Here is a 14,057-nt window from a genome sequence, read left to right on the forward strand (position 1 = left end):
CTGGGGAGGTGAAGAATTTCTGGGGTACGGAGCTCATGTCTGCCTTTAGGACGGCTGAGGGTTGTTGGCCAAAGATTTGCTGCCCTAGGCTTGCTCTCAGCCAGCAACCTCAAGTCCGTATACGGATCCAGGGTGCCCACTGTCACATGTGGGACTCAGCCAGCTGGGGTCAGCCAGCCCTTCACATGGTGCCTACAACAAGCTCATTCGTACCTGTCGTCTTATACCACACACAGCAGACTGGGCTGGGGGGCGAGTATGGTGGCTCCTTACAGGCAGAGGGCAGCACGAGAGGTTAGGTTATTTGTTCAGGGTCACACAGGGAGTAAGAAGTGGGTTGGAATCTGAACCCAGATCTTCAGTCACTAGCCCTAGGCTATTTCCAGTGTGCCTTGTGCCAGGAAGAATGAAGGATGGAGGGAAGGCAAGAGGAAGGAAGGACACCTGCTGTACACACAGTGTATTTTACTCCACACACGAGTTCACCATGGTGGCCGCGAGACGGCTCCTTGTGGAAGGCCCCAGCTCCTGCACTTGATACCCATCTGGGCCCGTGTGTGAGGCCGTGCCTCCTGTAGGCTACTCCCAGCCAAGAACGGAGTGTGGCAGGCCCTGCAGGGATACTGAGGCAAGACACCTGCCTGGGAGACACGGAGTCCCCTGACTTCACCACACCTCGGCTCCCCAAGGACTCCTAATCTAGGACGCTTCCACCAACCTCCTTCCCTCGGAGTCAGACTTGGGGCTCGGCCAATGGCTCCCCCAGCCTGCCCCGCTCTCTGGTTTCCTCTCAGCCAGGCACTTCCCCTGATAAAATCTCTGCCTCTTCACTCTTGCCTTGGCATCTCCTTCTCAGCCCTGAACGAACCCAACATACACAGTTAGCTCCATTCTGCAGGTGAGGAGGCTGAGGTGTGGTGAGGTGAAGGGCCCTACTCTGGAGCCTCCGTCCTTCCTGTCCTGCCCCTACGTGGAGGGTGGCCCATGGACAGGTGGTCTCACTCTAACACCGTCTCTCCATCTGCTTGCTCCTCAGCTGCACACAGGCCCCGATCCTGAGGCCGACGTCCTGACCGAGTGCTTGGCCCTGCAGCAGCTCCACGGGTCCACACAGCTGACGGCCAGCGACAGGAAGGGGGGCCGCAACCTGGGCCAGGAGCTGCTCCCAGGTATGTGTGCAGAGAGGCAGGGCCTGGTGCACGGCCCTGCAGGAGACCACCAGGCTCTGTAGGCTCAGGGGCTGCGGGGGCACCGGCTCCTCTGGCTTGAGTTCCCTCAAGCTCCTCTGTGGCTCTATGGCCACATGGGAGGAAGCCCGGGGTCCCTTTAGCCTGGCCTTCGAGACCTCAGGGGCCAGGGCATCCCTGGTGGCTGCCCACCCCAACCTTGGCACATCATACACAGTTCCCTGAATGCCTTGTCTCCAAGCCTCTCATATTTGCCTTGCTGGCCTCCTGACCCCAGTCCTTCCCTGAGGTAGCCCCTGCACTTCAACCTGACGTCCCACGTGCTCCCCCATCAGGGCTCCCCGCACCACCACACTTACTTCAGGAGAGAAAACCGGGCTCGGGCTCCTAGAGGGTGGACCACTGGGCCATAATCACTTCCGTCTTACTCTACGGCCCAGAGATGGAGCCCGGTGACCCCTGGGACCCCGCAGGCCCATCTAGCCAGACGCTCAGAGCCTCTGGCCCCACTGAAGTAGCCTGTCTGTCCTCCCAGCAGCTGCTGCACAGGTCTCGGGCCCCAGCAGGATCCTCGCTGTGTGGCTGGCGGGTGGGGTGGCCTGCGGATGGATGCCAGCTGACAGGACTGCTGCTCTGCTGTCCCTGCCCCCCAAAGAAACCACAGTATCAGAGCAGAGAGCTCCTCCCACCCTCTGGGAGTTCTTGAATTACTCCAGCCATTTGAAACATTTTTTATTTTCTAATTTTTACTGCTCTCCCCTCAGCGTTGAAGTAGCAGCAAACTTAAAACAATGCCAAAGCACTTACCAAACAACCTCAGGAAGAGAAGGTGTTGATGCTTTCTCTGCATTGCCCTTCACAGGGGTCTGTGCTCACACAGGTCCCCAATGGCAAGGACACCCCGGGAGGATGGGCCTGTGGAGAAGGGATCACACCCTCTCCTGTGGGCTGCTTCCCATGAGGTCAGAGCTGCTAAAACAGCCAGTGAGGGGAGACCCCAGTGATAAGGGGATGTGTTGAGGATCCTGCGGCTCAGCAAGAAAGAGGCTGTGCCCACTGTACAGTGGCTGCCCTTGGGGCACAGGTCCTATAGGCCCATCGTCTTGACCCGGGGGTACTTAAGATGGGGCAGGAGAAGGACTGACCTAAGGTCATATGGAGAAGTTAGCAGCAGATCCCGGCTGAAAGTCCCAGAGACCAGGCCGGGGCCTACTCCAGGGAGCAGTGCCGGGCCAGCAAGAGACATGTCTTGAGCACCGGCATGGGCTGGCCACTGAATCAACGTCCTGTCATTCAGTCCCCTTGAGCCCATATGCTGCAGATGAGAAGCAAAGTCACTGAAGCAGCATCGTGGTTGGGAGGAGCCCGCCTGGGGCTGCTCAGACAGCGAGCGAGAGCAGTCTTCCCTGCCTCAAGCCTTGGTTTTTTCCCCCAGACCTGCTGTGACAACAAATGTGATCGCTTATATAAACCCAGTGTGACAGATAATTTTATCATTATTATCGTTGTTGTTGTTCATAGTGACTGAGAAGAGTAACTGTTTACTCACCTGTCTCGTAATAATGCACGGCCCCCTCTTACTGAGTATGTGCCAGGAGCTGTTCTGGCGACAGTACGTGTAGGTTAACCAAGTCCTCACGTCATCCTCATAAAGTACATGCTCCTGTGCGCTTTCTTTTCCAGATGAGGAGACTGAATCCTGGAGAGGTGAAATACCTTTTTGCTGAGGTTCCATAGACAGTAAATGACAGAGGCCGGACTTGAACTTGGGCTGTGTGGCCGCAGGCCATGCCCTTAATCAAACAGCCTGCTGTCTTCCTGCTGTTGATGCCACACCTCACTGTGGGGCACCTGCTGTGTACCAGACCGTGTGCTGGTCCCTGTCCTTGGGCTGCTTCCAGCACAGGCCAGCCCGGGAGTCCTGGATCCCTCTGGGCTTCCGCCACTAGGTTCTTCTGTAGGCCACACAGCAAGTGCTTGAGGCACATTTGGAAATAGATGTTAGGGCCAGAGGTTCAGCGCTCATGGCTGATGATTGATGACACTGATTTACAGCCTCAAATGGTGCATTCTGGGGAGAGGCCAGCGGGCTCCCTGGTGTTCCCATCCCGCCACCCCTCATGATGCAGTGACTCCCTCATTGCCATCCGCTCTCCGTCCGCATGCTCCGCATGCCTGCTTCACATACTCAGTGGCCCACCGTGTGTCTGGCGTGGGGTGGACAGGGCAGGGCAAAGGGCAAGGGGAAATGGGACAAATTCAAGGAATGTTAGGACAGAGGAGTCTGGAATAGAGGCATGAGGGCAAGGGAGAGCTGGCATCGTGACACTGAATTTTCACTGTCTGACAGCAGGAAACTAACTCCCAAGAGCTTGTCTCTCATCAGCTAGCCCCAGCTCTCTTCATAGGAAGCCCTCGGAAGCTTATCCAGCAGGCTCCTTTAGCAGACCTGGGTAACATGATGGGCAGTGAAGACATGAGAAGCACGAGGTCAGTGTGGCTGAGGGAGAGAGAGCAGGATTTATCAGGATTCTAGGCCTTTCTGGCTGTCAGGCCCCCAAATTGGTTCAAGATGGCAGGTAAAGAGGTGCTCAGGAGAGTGGTGAATGGAGCAAGCCATGAGCCCCACCAAGCCAGGCTGTGTCCTCAGACATCCCATCTGGTGCCTTCCTGACCAAGCTGGGGAGGGGGGTGTGGTAAGGGAAGTGGCGGGTGGATGGGGGTGGGGGCTGCCCGTGGGAGCAGAAGTCCCCAAGGTGGGACAGGGTAAGGATGGGGCTGAGAGGCAGAAGGCCCCCAAGAGCCGCTTTGGAGCCCTGGGGTCTCACAGTCAGCCCTTGGGAAAGCCTGGGCCATAGGCCCCTGCGTGGACATGTAGGGCAGCCTGAGCTGCAGCCCCCGGCTATTTCCCAGGCCTGGCTCTACGTGGACTTCGTTTTGGCATCACTTGGGAGGCACGATTAGCTGCAGTTGAGGCTTTGAGCTGGCCATCCCTGCCTGGCCCTGCTCCATTCCTGGTAGCAGCTTCCTGAATTGCAGGACTGGACGGAAGGGGCCAACCTGGGATGGGCTAGCCTTGGAACCCCAGCCACCAGAGAATGTAAAAGTTCCTTCTTTACTCCATCCATGAAGAGAGTATGTGGTGTACTCACATGGTCCTCGTGATACAGAGCATTGGGTCTGGATCCACGATGACGGGAGTGCTGTTCAAAGTGTAACAGCTGACCCAGCTGAGCTCTGACCAACCAGTGTGAACACTGCCTCAGTGGAGCACTGGGGTGGCCCTCGGACCTGCAGAGTCTTCCCAGGGTATCAACTCAATGAGTTAATTTTGAGGAAAATCCTGTCAACTTCTATTAAAATTCAAATAAATGTGGCCAGATTTAAAAAAGGAAACAAAATTGGTCCCATGTTTTTTTCAGATAAACTAGAGAAGAACTTGGAACACCTGCTGTGTCCATCTGAGGCTGGAGTCCCAGAATAGGGATCAATTCTCTCATCTAATTGGGGTTCCTTGGCACAGGCATTTGGGAAGCACTGGCCTCAGACCCTCAGTTAGGCCCAGGGAGCAACACCTGACTATGACCTAATGTCCCCCATTTGATTCATCTCCCACCTACCTTAACAAGGGTAAGACCCTGGGGAGTCAAAGGTGATAAAAGGTGGCATCACCCTGCAGGGGTCTCCTTGAGATTTAGAATTAAGATTAGAGTATGGCTGCCCCCTCTCCTCATTCGGGACCCTTGTGTAGTGTACGGCCTGTACAACCATCTGCGGCATCCCTTCTCATAGGTCTCCTAGGCCAGCCTGCCATCCAGCTAGCACAATCACTGTCTCTTTGGAAACCCTCACAGTGGACATCCAGGCTGTGCTTGTACACCTCTGGAGATGAGTAGCTCATTTCCTGCAAAGGCAGGACCTTACAGCAGCTCTCCTATGAGAAGTAGGCCGAGCCCTCAGTTTCTCTCAAGCTGCTCTCCATTCCAGGATCCCTGTCTGCTTCTGAGGCTACACAGAACAAGCCTCTTCTTTCCCAGAGCAGTGCCAGAGACTTGAGGCCGCACGCTCCATACAACCCCCCATCCCCAAACATGCATGCATGCCCACGCGTGATCACGTGCATACATGTGCACACACATGCAGCCTGAGCATGAATGCTTCTGACAACCCCTGGTCAGTTCACCTCTGCTTCCAGGATAGGCCTCAGCCCTACACACAGCCCTGCAGCTGGGGCATAAACAGAGGGAGCATCTCCCTATTTGGGCTGCCGACCTTCTGTTAGTAGGACCTTGCTGGTTCCCCTTTGGGTCTTCTCTGTCCGTCAGCAGGCACACACTCCTGGGTTGCTCACAGCCACCTCTGGGGAGTGGCCGAAGCCCAGGGATACTCGTTTGCTTTCCTGCAGGTGTGTATCCTGGCTCCATCACCTCCCACAACGGGCTCGCATCAGGCATCCTGCCCCCCATGCACGATGTCCCTTCCAGGCACCACGCGCTGGATGCCACCACCAGTTCCCACCTCCATCTGTCCCCTCTACCCACGGCCGAGAGCACCAGGGATGGGTACGTACAACAAGCCAGTCCTCTGGGACAGTAAGCAGGCACCTGGATGGGAGGCAGATGAGGGCAGGCATCCTGCACACGCTATGATTGTTACTGATAATGAGAATAATGAGCATTTATGCAGCGCTTACTGTGTACTGCACTCTGTATCAAACACCTTCTGTGCATAGTTTCACTGGCACCTCACAGCCACCCATCAGGTCAATGGTATCGGCACCTGGACTTCTGGATGCTTCACCTCCTACCTTCCTCCTGCCCCGTGAGGGCACCCAGGGAAGGCACTGTGCTGCCCACCCTCACCCCCCAACCCCCATTTTCTGGATTCCTATACTAAGCCTCCTTGGCAGCCTCACTCTGGGTTGTCTTAGGCCCATGCCATGTGTTTGGTGAGCAGACGGCCTGCTGCCCACTCCAGAGGTGTTCATCTGGCCCTCACCCCTGCTTCTGGCCATTGCAGCTGGGGTCGCTGCCCCGACTACTGGGGCTGTCCAGGGGCTGGTACTGCAGCATCACTGCGAGGAGCGGCCTCTTCCTCTATTCAATGTGGTTCCCATTGTGGCCACTTAATTGGCTGGAAATGGTAAATGTGCTAATTGCTGGCCCCTGGTGTGGCCAAAATCTGTTTTCCTTGCAGATGGGCAGAGGAAGGTCACATGGCCCCACCGCCTGCCCTCCCTGCCACTTTCACTTACCGCTAGCAGGACTTGATCAGACTTGTCCCCCGAGGCCTGGCCTAAGGACCTTCCTCCTCCCCTGCCCTTCCTCCCCACGCCCCATGGCCTTGGCATCGGCCTGCCTGTGCCTGGGGCCAGCCTGGCTTCATCACCAGATTTGTTATTCAGGGCTCCTAACTCGGCTCCTTCTGCTACTCACTCAGCCGTTCACTCAGCACCCAGTTCTCGAGCCCCTGGTGTGGGCAGGCCCTGGGCCCAGAGCTGGAGTCACCAGTGACCGCAGCCCTCGAGAAGCTCACCATGAGGAGGGGAGATAGACCCACAGGGACTGACCATGCGGGCCGGATGCTCTGAGGGAAGGAGCTGGAGGGGCTGTGGCAACCCAGAGGAGAACCCAGTGCAGTGGAAGACAGTGTCAGGGAAGGCTTCCTGGAGGTGGTGCTAGGCCAGGCCTCCAAAGTGAGATAGCAGTTGACTGAGTGGAGAGATTGGGAGAAGGAGCAGCGAGAGTGTAGACGTGGTGAGAGCTTGGTGGTTCTGGGAAACAGGCCCCTTCATGTGGGGTGACGAGCTCAGGAGGGAGGTCGCCAGGGCCAGATCACATGGCCTGTGGTGGGACTGTATCCGAAGGGTGCTGAGCAGCGATGTGGTCAGTGTGGGAAGGACAGTGTGGCTGTGGCGTGGGGCTGGTGGCCAGGGGCAGCATCACATGTGGGTGGATGGCGGCCTGAGCCAGGGCTGGTGGGTGGGGAGGAGGACCACCAGGAGGCGTTAGTGCCATGGCATTAGCAGGCCTCGGGGAAACTCTTCCGGGTGGGGAGAGGAGGAGGCCCTGCGTAGGCAGAAGTGTCATTCATGGAGCAGAGAAAGACTGTGGTGAGTGGGTGGAGAGCCACGAAGAGGCAGCCTGGGGGGCTGCAAAAGGGGACCAGAGAACCAGGCCTCCTTACCCTCAGTTTCCTCCTCTGTAGATTGGGTATTAAAGTATCCTCCTCTAGGATGGTGATGAGAAGCAGCCATGCCTGGCATTGTACGTGTCATCTGGTGCAGGTTCCATAGACACTAAGTCCCTGGACCCCTTCCACCCCCACCCCCCACCCGCCGGCTCAGGCCACCTGCTCACCCACCAGCCAGCCCAAAAATATCTCTAAGCAAACTAAAATAAACCACAGAGACCTTTCCCCGCTCAGGCCTGTGCACTCTGCTCCGCCTCATTCATCACCTGCCTGCCGCCTGCATAAGTGCCCGTCAAGAATTCCTGCAGCGAGAGGCAGAGTGATGACAAGACCAGGATGGCCCAGCCTGCCGTCCACCCGCCCATGCCTGGGAGTGAGGGCTCGAGTCACCCCCACCGGCTAGGCGCCCGGGCTCCTTTGGCTGGGCTGAGGGAGAGGAGGGCCCTCCAGCCTGACACCAGGCCCGGGCCCAGCTTGAATGGGTTTCTTTTTTCAGCCCCTGAGAAGAGGAGCAAGTTGGAGGGAAAGGCCTTCAGCCTCCCCTTCCTGCCAAAGTCAACAGGGAAGGCCACTCGCGGCTCCCCGGTGGTTTGCTGGGACGTTTAAATAGCTTGACAGAATTATCTGATTCACTCGAAAATATGCTAAGAGGGCCTGACTTCATGACCAAATTTATTTACCCTGGCTCAGAGAAGACGCCGAAAGGGCGTTTTTTTTTTTTTTTCCCCAGCCCCATACGAGGTCTGAAGCCCTCAGTCTGCCAAGCCAGTGAGGTTTTATATTAATTTTTATAGGTTCCAATTGAAGCAAAAATATTTGATTTAGGAATCATTTGCATGACTCAGAAGAGGAGCTCCAGATGATCTTTTTTCCTTTTAAAAGAGTTCAGGTAGAGCGGCGTAACCTCAGCCTCATGTCTGCTGCAGAGAGAGTCGTGTTCTGTTTAATTTCACTGGCTGTGAAGGTGGCAAATGTGAATTTATGGCAGGTTTGAGACAGGAAAAACAAACGTTGAGAATGCATGTCTTCCCCCCCCACCCACCCCTTAGATCTGGTTCTCCTTAATTCTGCAATGCTGTTAATCTCTGGGTTTTGTAGCTGAGCGATTAAGAAACCCGTTTGTTAGTATTTATCAGCTGTTTGCCGTGTGCCAGGCCCAGTGCTGAGTACGGAGCGCCGGAGAGGTGGGGACCTGGCCGGTGGGGGGCTCCCAGGGGAGGGGACCGATGATGTCAGGGAGGAGCCGGGTGTGGGTGCCGGGAGGGGGTGGGCGAAAGGCAGGTGGGCAGCACGCGGCAGGCCTACAGGAGGACCATCCGCCTTTCTGGCCGTGCTGCAGCCAAGCCTCAGCTGGAGAACTGGCCGTGAGGACACCCACCTTATGCTCAGCCCTCTACAGCCAATAGACGCAGCGGTAAACCTTGTCCCGCCTACAGGTCCCGTGAGAGAAACCTAAAAATATTAACAGTGATGCTAATGAGAAGTCCCAGAGCCTTGGTGTGGATTCTGTTCATTACCTTGAGGCCAAGGGGGTACCTCCCATGTGTTAGATGTCAGGCTGGGGACCCGGGATCCAGCATAGAGCCCCACCCCTCCTGCCTTCTGCCTCCCCACAGAGGCGGGGGTCCAGATATTGAATAAAGGCTGCACAGCAGGGGGGGGCGGAGACCAAGGGATGCCCAGGCTGGAGGGAGCAGAAGGGAGTCCTAGCAGAGCCACAGACATGGAGCCCACCAGTCTCTCCCCAAATCTTTCTCTGTTTCAAGATAGTCTTGCTTCCCTCAGAGAAAGGCACTGATCTGTCCCCTTAACACATGGTGTTTCAGAGGGTAAGCAAGGGTCATAGTCCTGGCCTGAAGCAATCACTTGTAGCTGTGACACTGAACTTGTGGGGTGTGTTCACGCGGACAGTCCAACAGATCCACAAAGGCCAGCAAGAGGATGGACGCGCTGAGCTCCCCCCGCCTCTCTGGTGTGCATGTGTGCTCTACAGGCCGTGAGCCTTCAGCCCGGCCCCCAGAGCCCCCAGACCCCCAGGGCCCCCGGGGCCAGGCTGGTTCCTGTGAGCAGACCCCAGAGGCTGAGGTGGCAGCACGAGGAAGGAACCTGGTCTGCATTGACATGCAGTCCAGTTAGACGACCTGCAAGGGCTCAGCTGAGTTCAGGGTAACTGCACAGCTCTCAGCTGCTGCGGCCTCAGTCCAGAACATGGGCTTCCAGAGAGCACAGGCTCAGGCCTGCACCCTCTCAGCCTCTGTATGAAGGGAGGTGGTGAGCCCCCCATCAGAGGAGGTATGCAAGTCCAGGGATGGAGACAGAAGGTCCCTGAAAGCACACTGTGCAGGGGAAGGAAGCCCAACTTAGACCTCAGAACGTGATGCTAGTTTTCCTTCCCTACATCTTTATAATGATGTTGATGATCCATGGAGTGGCTAAGAATCTGACCTTAGGCATTGGGTTCTTTGACTACTTTGATTTACTTAATTGTACCCTCATCCTAACCTGTGAGGCCAGGACTGCTGGGTGAGGCCCCTCTCTGAACCTTGGCGTTTTGAGACAGACCTGTGATCTGTGAAGTGAGGCAGAGGCTTCACAGGTGGTGACTGGTGGTGCCATGGGCCGTTCTGCTGAGGGGCTGCCAGGGCATCGGTGCTCCCATTCCTGGGCCAGAGCAGCGAGTGCAGGGGGCGGCAGGAGCCAGCGGGGGTGGCTGGTACTTTACCTGGGTCAGAAGAGGTCCCGTGTGCCAGCGGGAGAACACGGCAACCCCGGGCGCAGAGCGAGGCTCAGAGACATGAAGCATCTTTGTCCAAAGTCGTGCAGCCAGTGAGAGCAGATGGGGTTTAAACACAGTTCTGTCGACTTGAAGGTCCAGCTGATAACCAGTCCTCAATACCACATAGAAGTTCTTTACTGATTTCTTTGGCCTCTCAAGCTCAGAGGACATTCAGATTTCATTCCAGTTTGAACACAATCAGAAGTAAAAGCATCCTCTTCTAACTGCATTGTCTTAAGTAAGAGCAGCTCAGGTAGTGAGCACAGCGTCACTGGAGGGAAGCAAGCAAGCAGCCACCGTGCCTCTGGCCCCCACAGGCCCCAGGGCCTATCCTACTGATGACTGTCTCTGTTCTCTCCAGGTTGGGGCCCGGCCTCCTGTCACCCATGGTCAGCCCACTGAAGGGGCTCGGGCCACCACCACTGCCACCGTCCTCTCAGAGCCATTCCCCCGGGGGCCAGCCCTTCCCCACACTCCCCGGCAAGCCACCCTACCCGCCCTTCCAGAGCCCGCCCCCCGCACCTCTGCCCAGTCCACAAGGTGAGCTCAGGGCGGGGGCGGGGTGGTGCCCTCCACACATACCCGCCTACTCCTGCTGGGGTGCCCAGAGCAGAGGGAGGTGGGTGGGGACTCGGAATCGCCAGGGAGCACTGAGCCAGGAGCCAGGTGACCCAGCACGCCTAGTGGGGGAGGGCACTTCCCGGGGGAGATTCCGTGCGGGGTGTGGAAGGGCTCTCCCAGCAGAGGGAACAGCGCTGGCAGCTGGCGGGGGCGCCTGGAGGAAGGCGAGCCAGCAGCACCTCCGGGGGGACGGGCCCCCCGCCGTCCCTACCTCGAGCAGCACGTCGGCCACGAATGCCTGCAGGCAGGTGGGCCGCGTGAGGCCGCTCTTCCCTGCGCCGCCCAGTGCCAGGCAGAGCCGGGGAAGGGGCCCAGGGTCCCCCCACCCACGTTGACGCGGCCCGGCCGCCCCTCCTGCAGGGCACCAGGGCACCTTCCACTCCGTCCAGAACCGCTTCCCCTATGGCGACTGCTACCGGACAGCTGAGCCGGCGGCGGGTGGGGACGGCCTGGCCGGGGAGGCCCACGGGTTCAACCCCCTGCGGCCCAACGGCTACCACAGCCTCGGTGTGCCTCTACCTGCCACAGGTAAGCCCCAACTGCATGCCGCCCTTCCCTGACCCCCTGCCGAGGCCCACCCCTACCCCCCGGAGCCTTGGGACAGCCGGGGAGGTGGAGGCCTCCCTGCTTCACAGGAGGGGAAATGAGGCTCACCGAGGTCCCGGGCCCCCACAAAACTGGGATTTGCATCCTGCCTGCCTCGTTGTCACATGGCCGATATGTGCCCGCCCTCTGGTGGGTCCCGAACACAGAGAAGAATCCGACTGGGAGCTTGTCAGTTGATGTTTCCCTTTAAATATTTATTGAGCACCTACTGTGTGCCAGGCTCGGCTGCAGACGCTGGGGCCACAGCAGGGAAAGCGACAGAGCTGACCTCTGTCTACAGATCCGGGAACCGGGGCCAGAGTGGTCAGACTGGGAAAGGACGGAGCCTGTGGGTCGTGCCTGTTCTTGGGCCATGTCTGTGTCCCCCAAGGGTCCCCGGTGAAGCCCCCACTGCGAGGGAGGCGGCCAGTGGAGCGGAGGGTGGCCCACAGCCCGGGGTGGGATCGGGCTTGGAGCAGCAGGCGGTGCCCGTCGGAGTAGGGGTGCCACATGGGTGCAGCCAGACCCTGGACCCTCGGCGAGCTCCTAAGCCAAGCCCCCCACCTCCCACATCAGCCTCCAGCCCTGCGTCCAGCTAGGGCCAAAGGGCCTGGGCAGCATGGGAGCCACAGACAGAGGGGAGCCTGACCCTGTCCCAGAGGCCTCTGGGGTGGCCATGGCAGCGTGTGCTGCGGGGGTAGAGGGCTGGGGACGTAGGGACAGTGACAAGGCCATTGACAGGCACACCAAAACCTGCATGTCTGTCCACCTGTGGATCCGTGTGTTCTGTTCACACACGGCTGTCCCATCTTTCTTCACACCCTGCAGTACACGTCTGTGTGTGCCTGTGCACGGAATAGGGCCAGCACAGGTGGGATCCAAGCAGGGAGAGCCCCCGTATTTGAGGAGCTCACAGGGCACATGTGCCCAGGTCTGCCCACGTGTGTGTGCATCACGCCTGTGCGATGTTCATGCCCCATCAGTGTGCACCCACATGTTCCCTGTTCCCTATTCCCATCTGTACACACATTGTGCTACCCTGAACCCATCCCCCGACCCCCGTCTGTGTGCACAGACTGTGTTCAAGCACTGCATAAGGACATCTGTGGATGGACACATGTCACATACATGTGTCACAGGCAGATGGGGACCCAATCCCAGGGTGTGTGTGGGTGTGTGTGCCCCATGTTTGCACACATACGGGTTGGTGTGTGCCGAGGCACTGGCCACCGTTCCCAGCACTGCCAGGTCTCACGCCCTCATCCTCCCTCTGCTCTGTCCAGCCCATGGCAGGACTTCTTGGTGGAGCAGCAGAAATAACTAACTCCGAGGGGCCAGAGTCAGCTTCCCTGCCTGTGCACCCCTTCTCCCCTGCTACCTGCTATCCCAGGTGGATCTGGGTTCGAATCCCAGTTATCCCACCGATGAGCAGGTGACCTTGGACAAGTGTCTTGGCCTGTGTGAGCCGGTCTTCTCAGCTGTAAAATGGGGTGATGACTCCTGCTTCTCGGAATTGCTGAGAAGCTTACGTGAGAGGCTTCAAGAGCCCTGAGAGCCCAGGGAGTGCTGCTCTGTTTGGGGTTTCCTGTGTGTGGTCAGGTGAAGGAATGTGAAGGGGTGGGCAGGGGCTGGGTTCCCTCTGCCCCCACGAGGAGGAACCGTGCTCACCCACCCCTCGCTTCCCCACACTCTGCCCTGCCATCCGGCCCTGGCTGGCAGGCTGCCCCGAGCCCTCCAGCTGTCTCCCACTGCCCTGGGGCCCTTGTGAGGGCCTGGCGCGTCTCCCCACTGCCAGCCCCCCTGTCTGAGAGCAGGGGCTCAGAGCGGCCCTGCTGACCAGCGACCCTGGGCAGGAGGCTGCGGCCGGGGGGCTGGGAAAAGATGATGAAGCCTAGCCCCTGCGTCCTGCAGCCAGGACCCTGTTCCCCACTGTACCCACAGGCTACGAGGCCCTGGCCGATGCCCCGTGCCCCACGGCGCTGCCACCACAGCCATCCGAAGACATTGCGTCCAGTGGCCCCGAGGACTGCAGCTTCTTCCCCAACGGGGCCTTTGACCACTGCCTGAGTCACATCCCGTCCATCTACACGGACACCTGAAGGAAGGCCTGCCGGCACCTGCCCGCCCTGCACCACAGACACTACCTTGCCCACTAGCCACCCGTTCCCACTCTCCGTGCACCCAGCCTGAGCAACCAGGCCAAAGCTCCCCACAAACTCAGGGCACCAGGTCTGCAGCGGCTGCCCTGTGCTGGCCGGGAAGGATCGCCCAAGCCCGAGCTGGGTGCTCTGAGGTGCCTGCAGGATCCGTGACCTGCGACATTCTCTTGACTGTGTTTTCCTTTCCTCGCCCCAATGGTTTTGAAATCACAGACCTCGTGTATATAACATGTACAGAACTTGTTTTCCATTCCCCTTCCAGTTTTATATTTTGGGTTTTACAAGAAAAACATTAAAAACTGGAAACAAGACGGGGGCCTGGTTCCGCCTATGAGTCAGCGTCGAGGCCGAGACCAGCAGCTCAGTGGAGGGGTGTGTCATGGAGCCGGGGGTGGGGGGGTGGGGGAGGGCTGGGAGGCCTGCACCACGTGCCGGTCCCAGGGCCACACCTCAATGCAGGTGAGCAGACCAAGGCTAGGTCTCAAATTGGGACCCAGATCACCTGGCCTAGACTTGCTGTCTGCACTGACTTCTCAG

The 14,057-nt window shown here is 58.4% G+C and overlaps 1 protein-coding gene across 1 annotated transcript in view; it reads left to right on the top strand.

Annotated features, from left to right (window-relative positions):
* GLIS1 (GLIS family zinc finger 1) overlaps positions 1 to 13,831 on the top strand; it is a 222,646-nt gene extending 208,815 nt beyond the window's left edge. Inside the window, exons 6-10 of the mRNA XM_038537490.1 lie at positions 1,037 to 1,169; positions 5,593 to 5,749; positions 10,517 to 10,695; positions 11,137 to 11,304; positions 13,303 to 13,831. Of these exons, the coding sequence (XP_038393418.1) occupies positions 1,037 to 1,169; positions 5,593 to 5,749; positions 10,517 to 10,695; positions 11,137 to 11,304; positions 13,303 to 13,460 (795 nt within the window). The 3' untranslated portion in view covers positions 13,461 to 13,831. The remainder of the gene's footprint in view (positions 1 to 1,036; positions 1,170 to 5,592; positions 5,750 to 10,516; positions 10,696 to 11,136; positions 11,305 to 13,302) is intronic.
* The last annotated feature ends 226 nt before the right edge of the window (positions 13,832 to 14,057 follow it).

Source organism: Canis lupus, chromosome 5, assembly GCF_011100685.1.
Source record: "Canis lupus familiaris isolate Mischka breed German Shepherd chromosome 5, alternate assembly UU_Cfam_GSD_1.0, whole genome shotgun sequence".
In the NCBI taxonomy this organism is placed as follows: domain Eukaryota; kingdom Metazoa; phylum Chordata; class Mammalia; order Carnivora; family Canidae; genus Canis; species Canis lupus.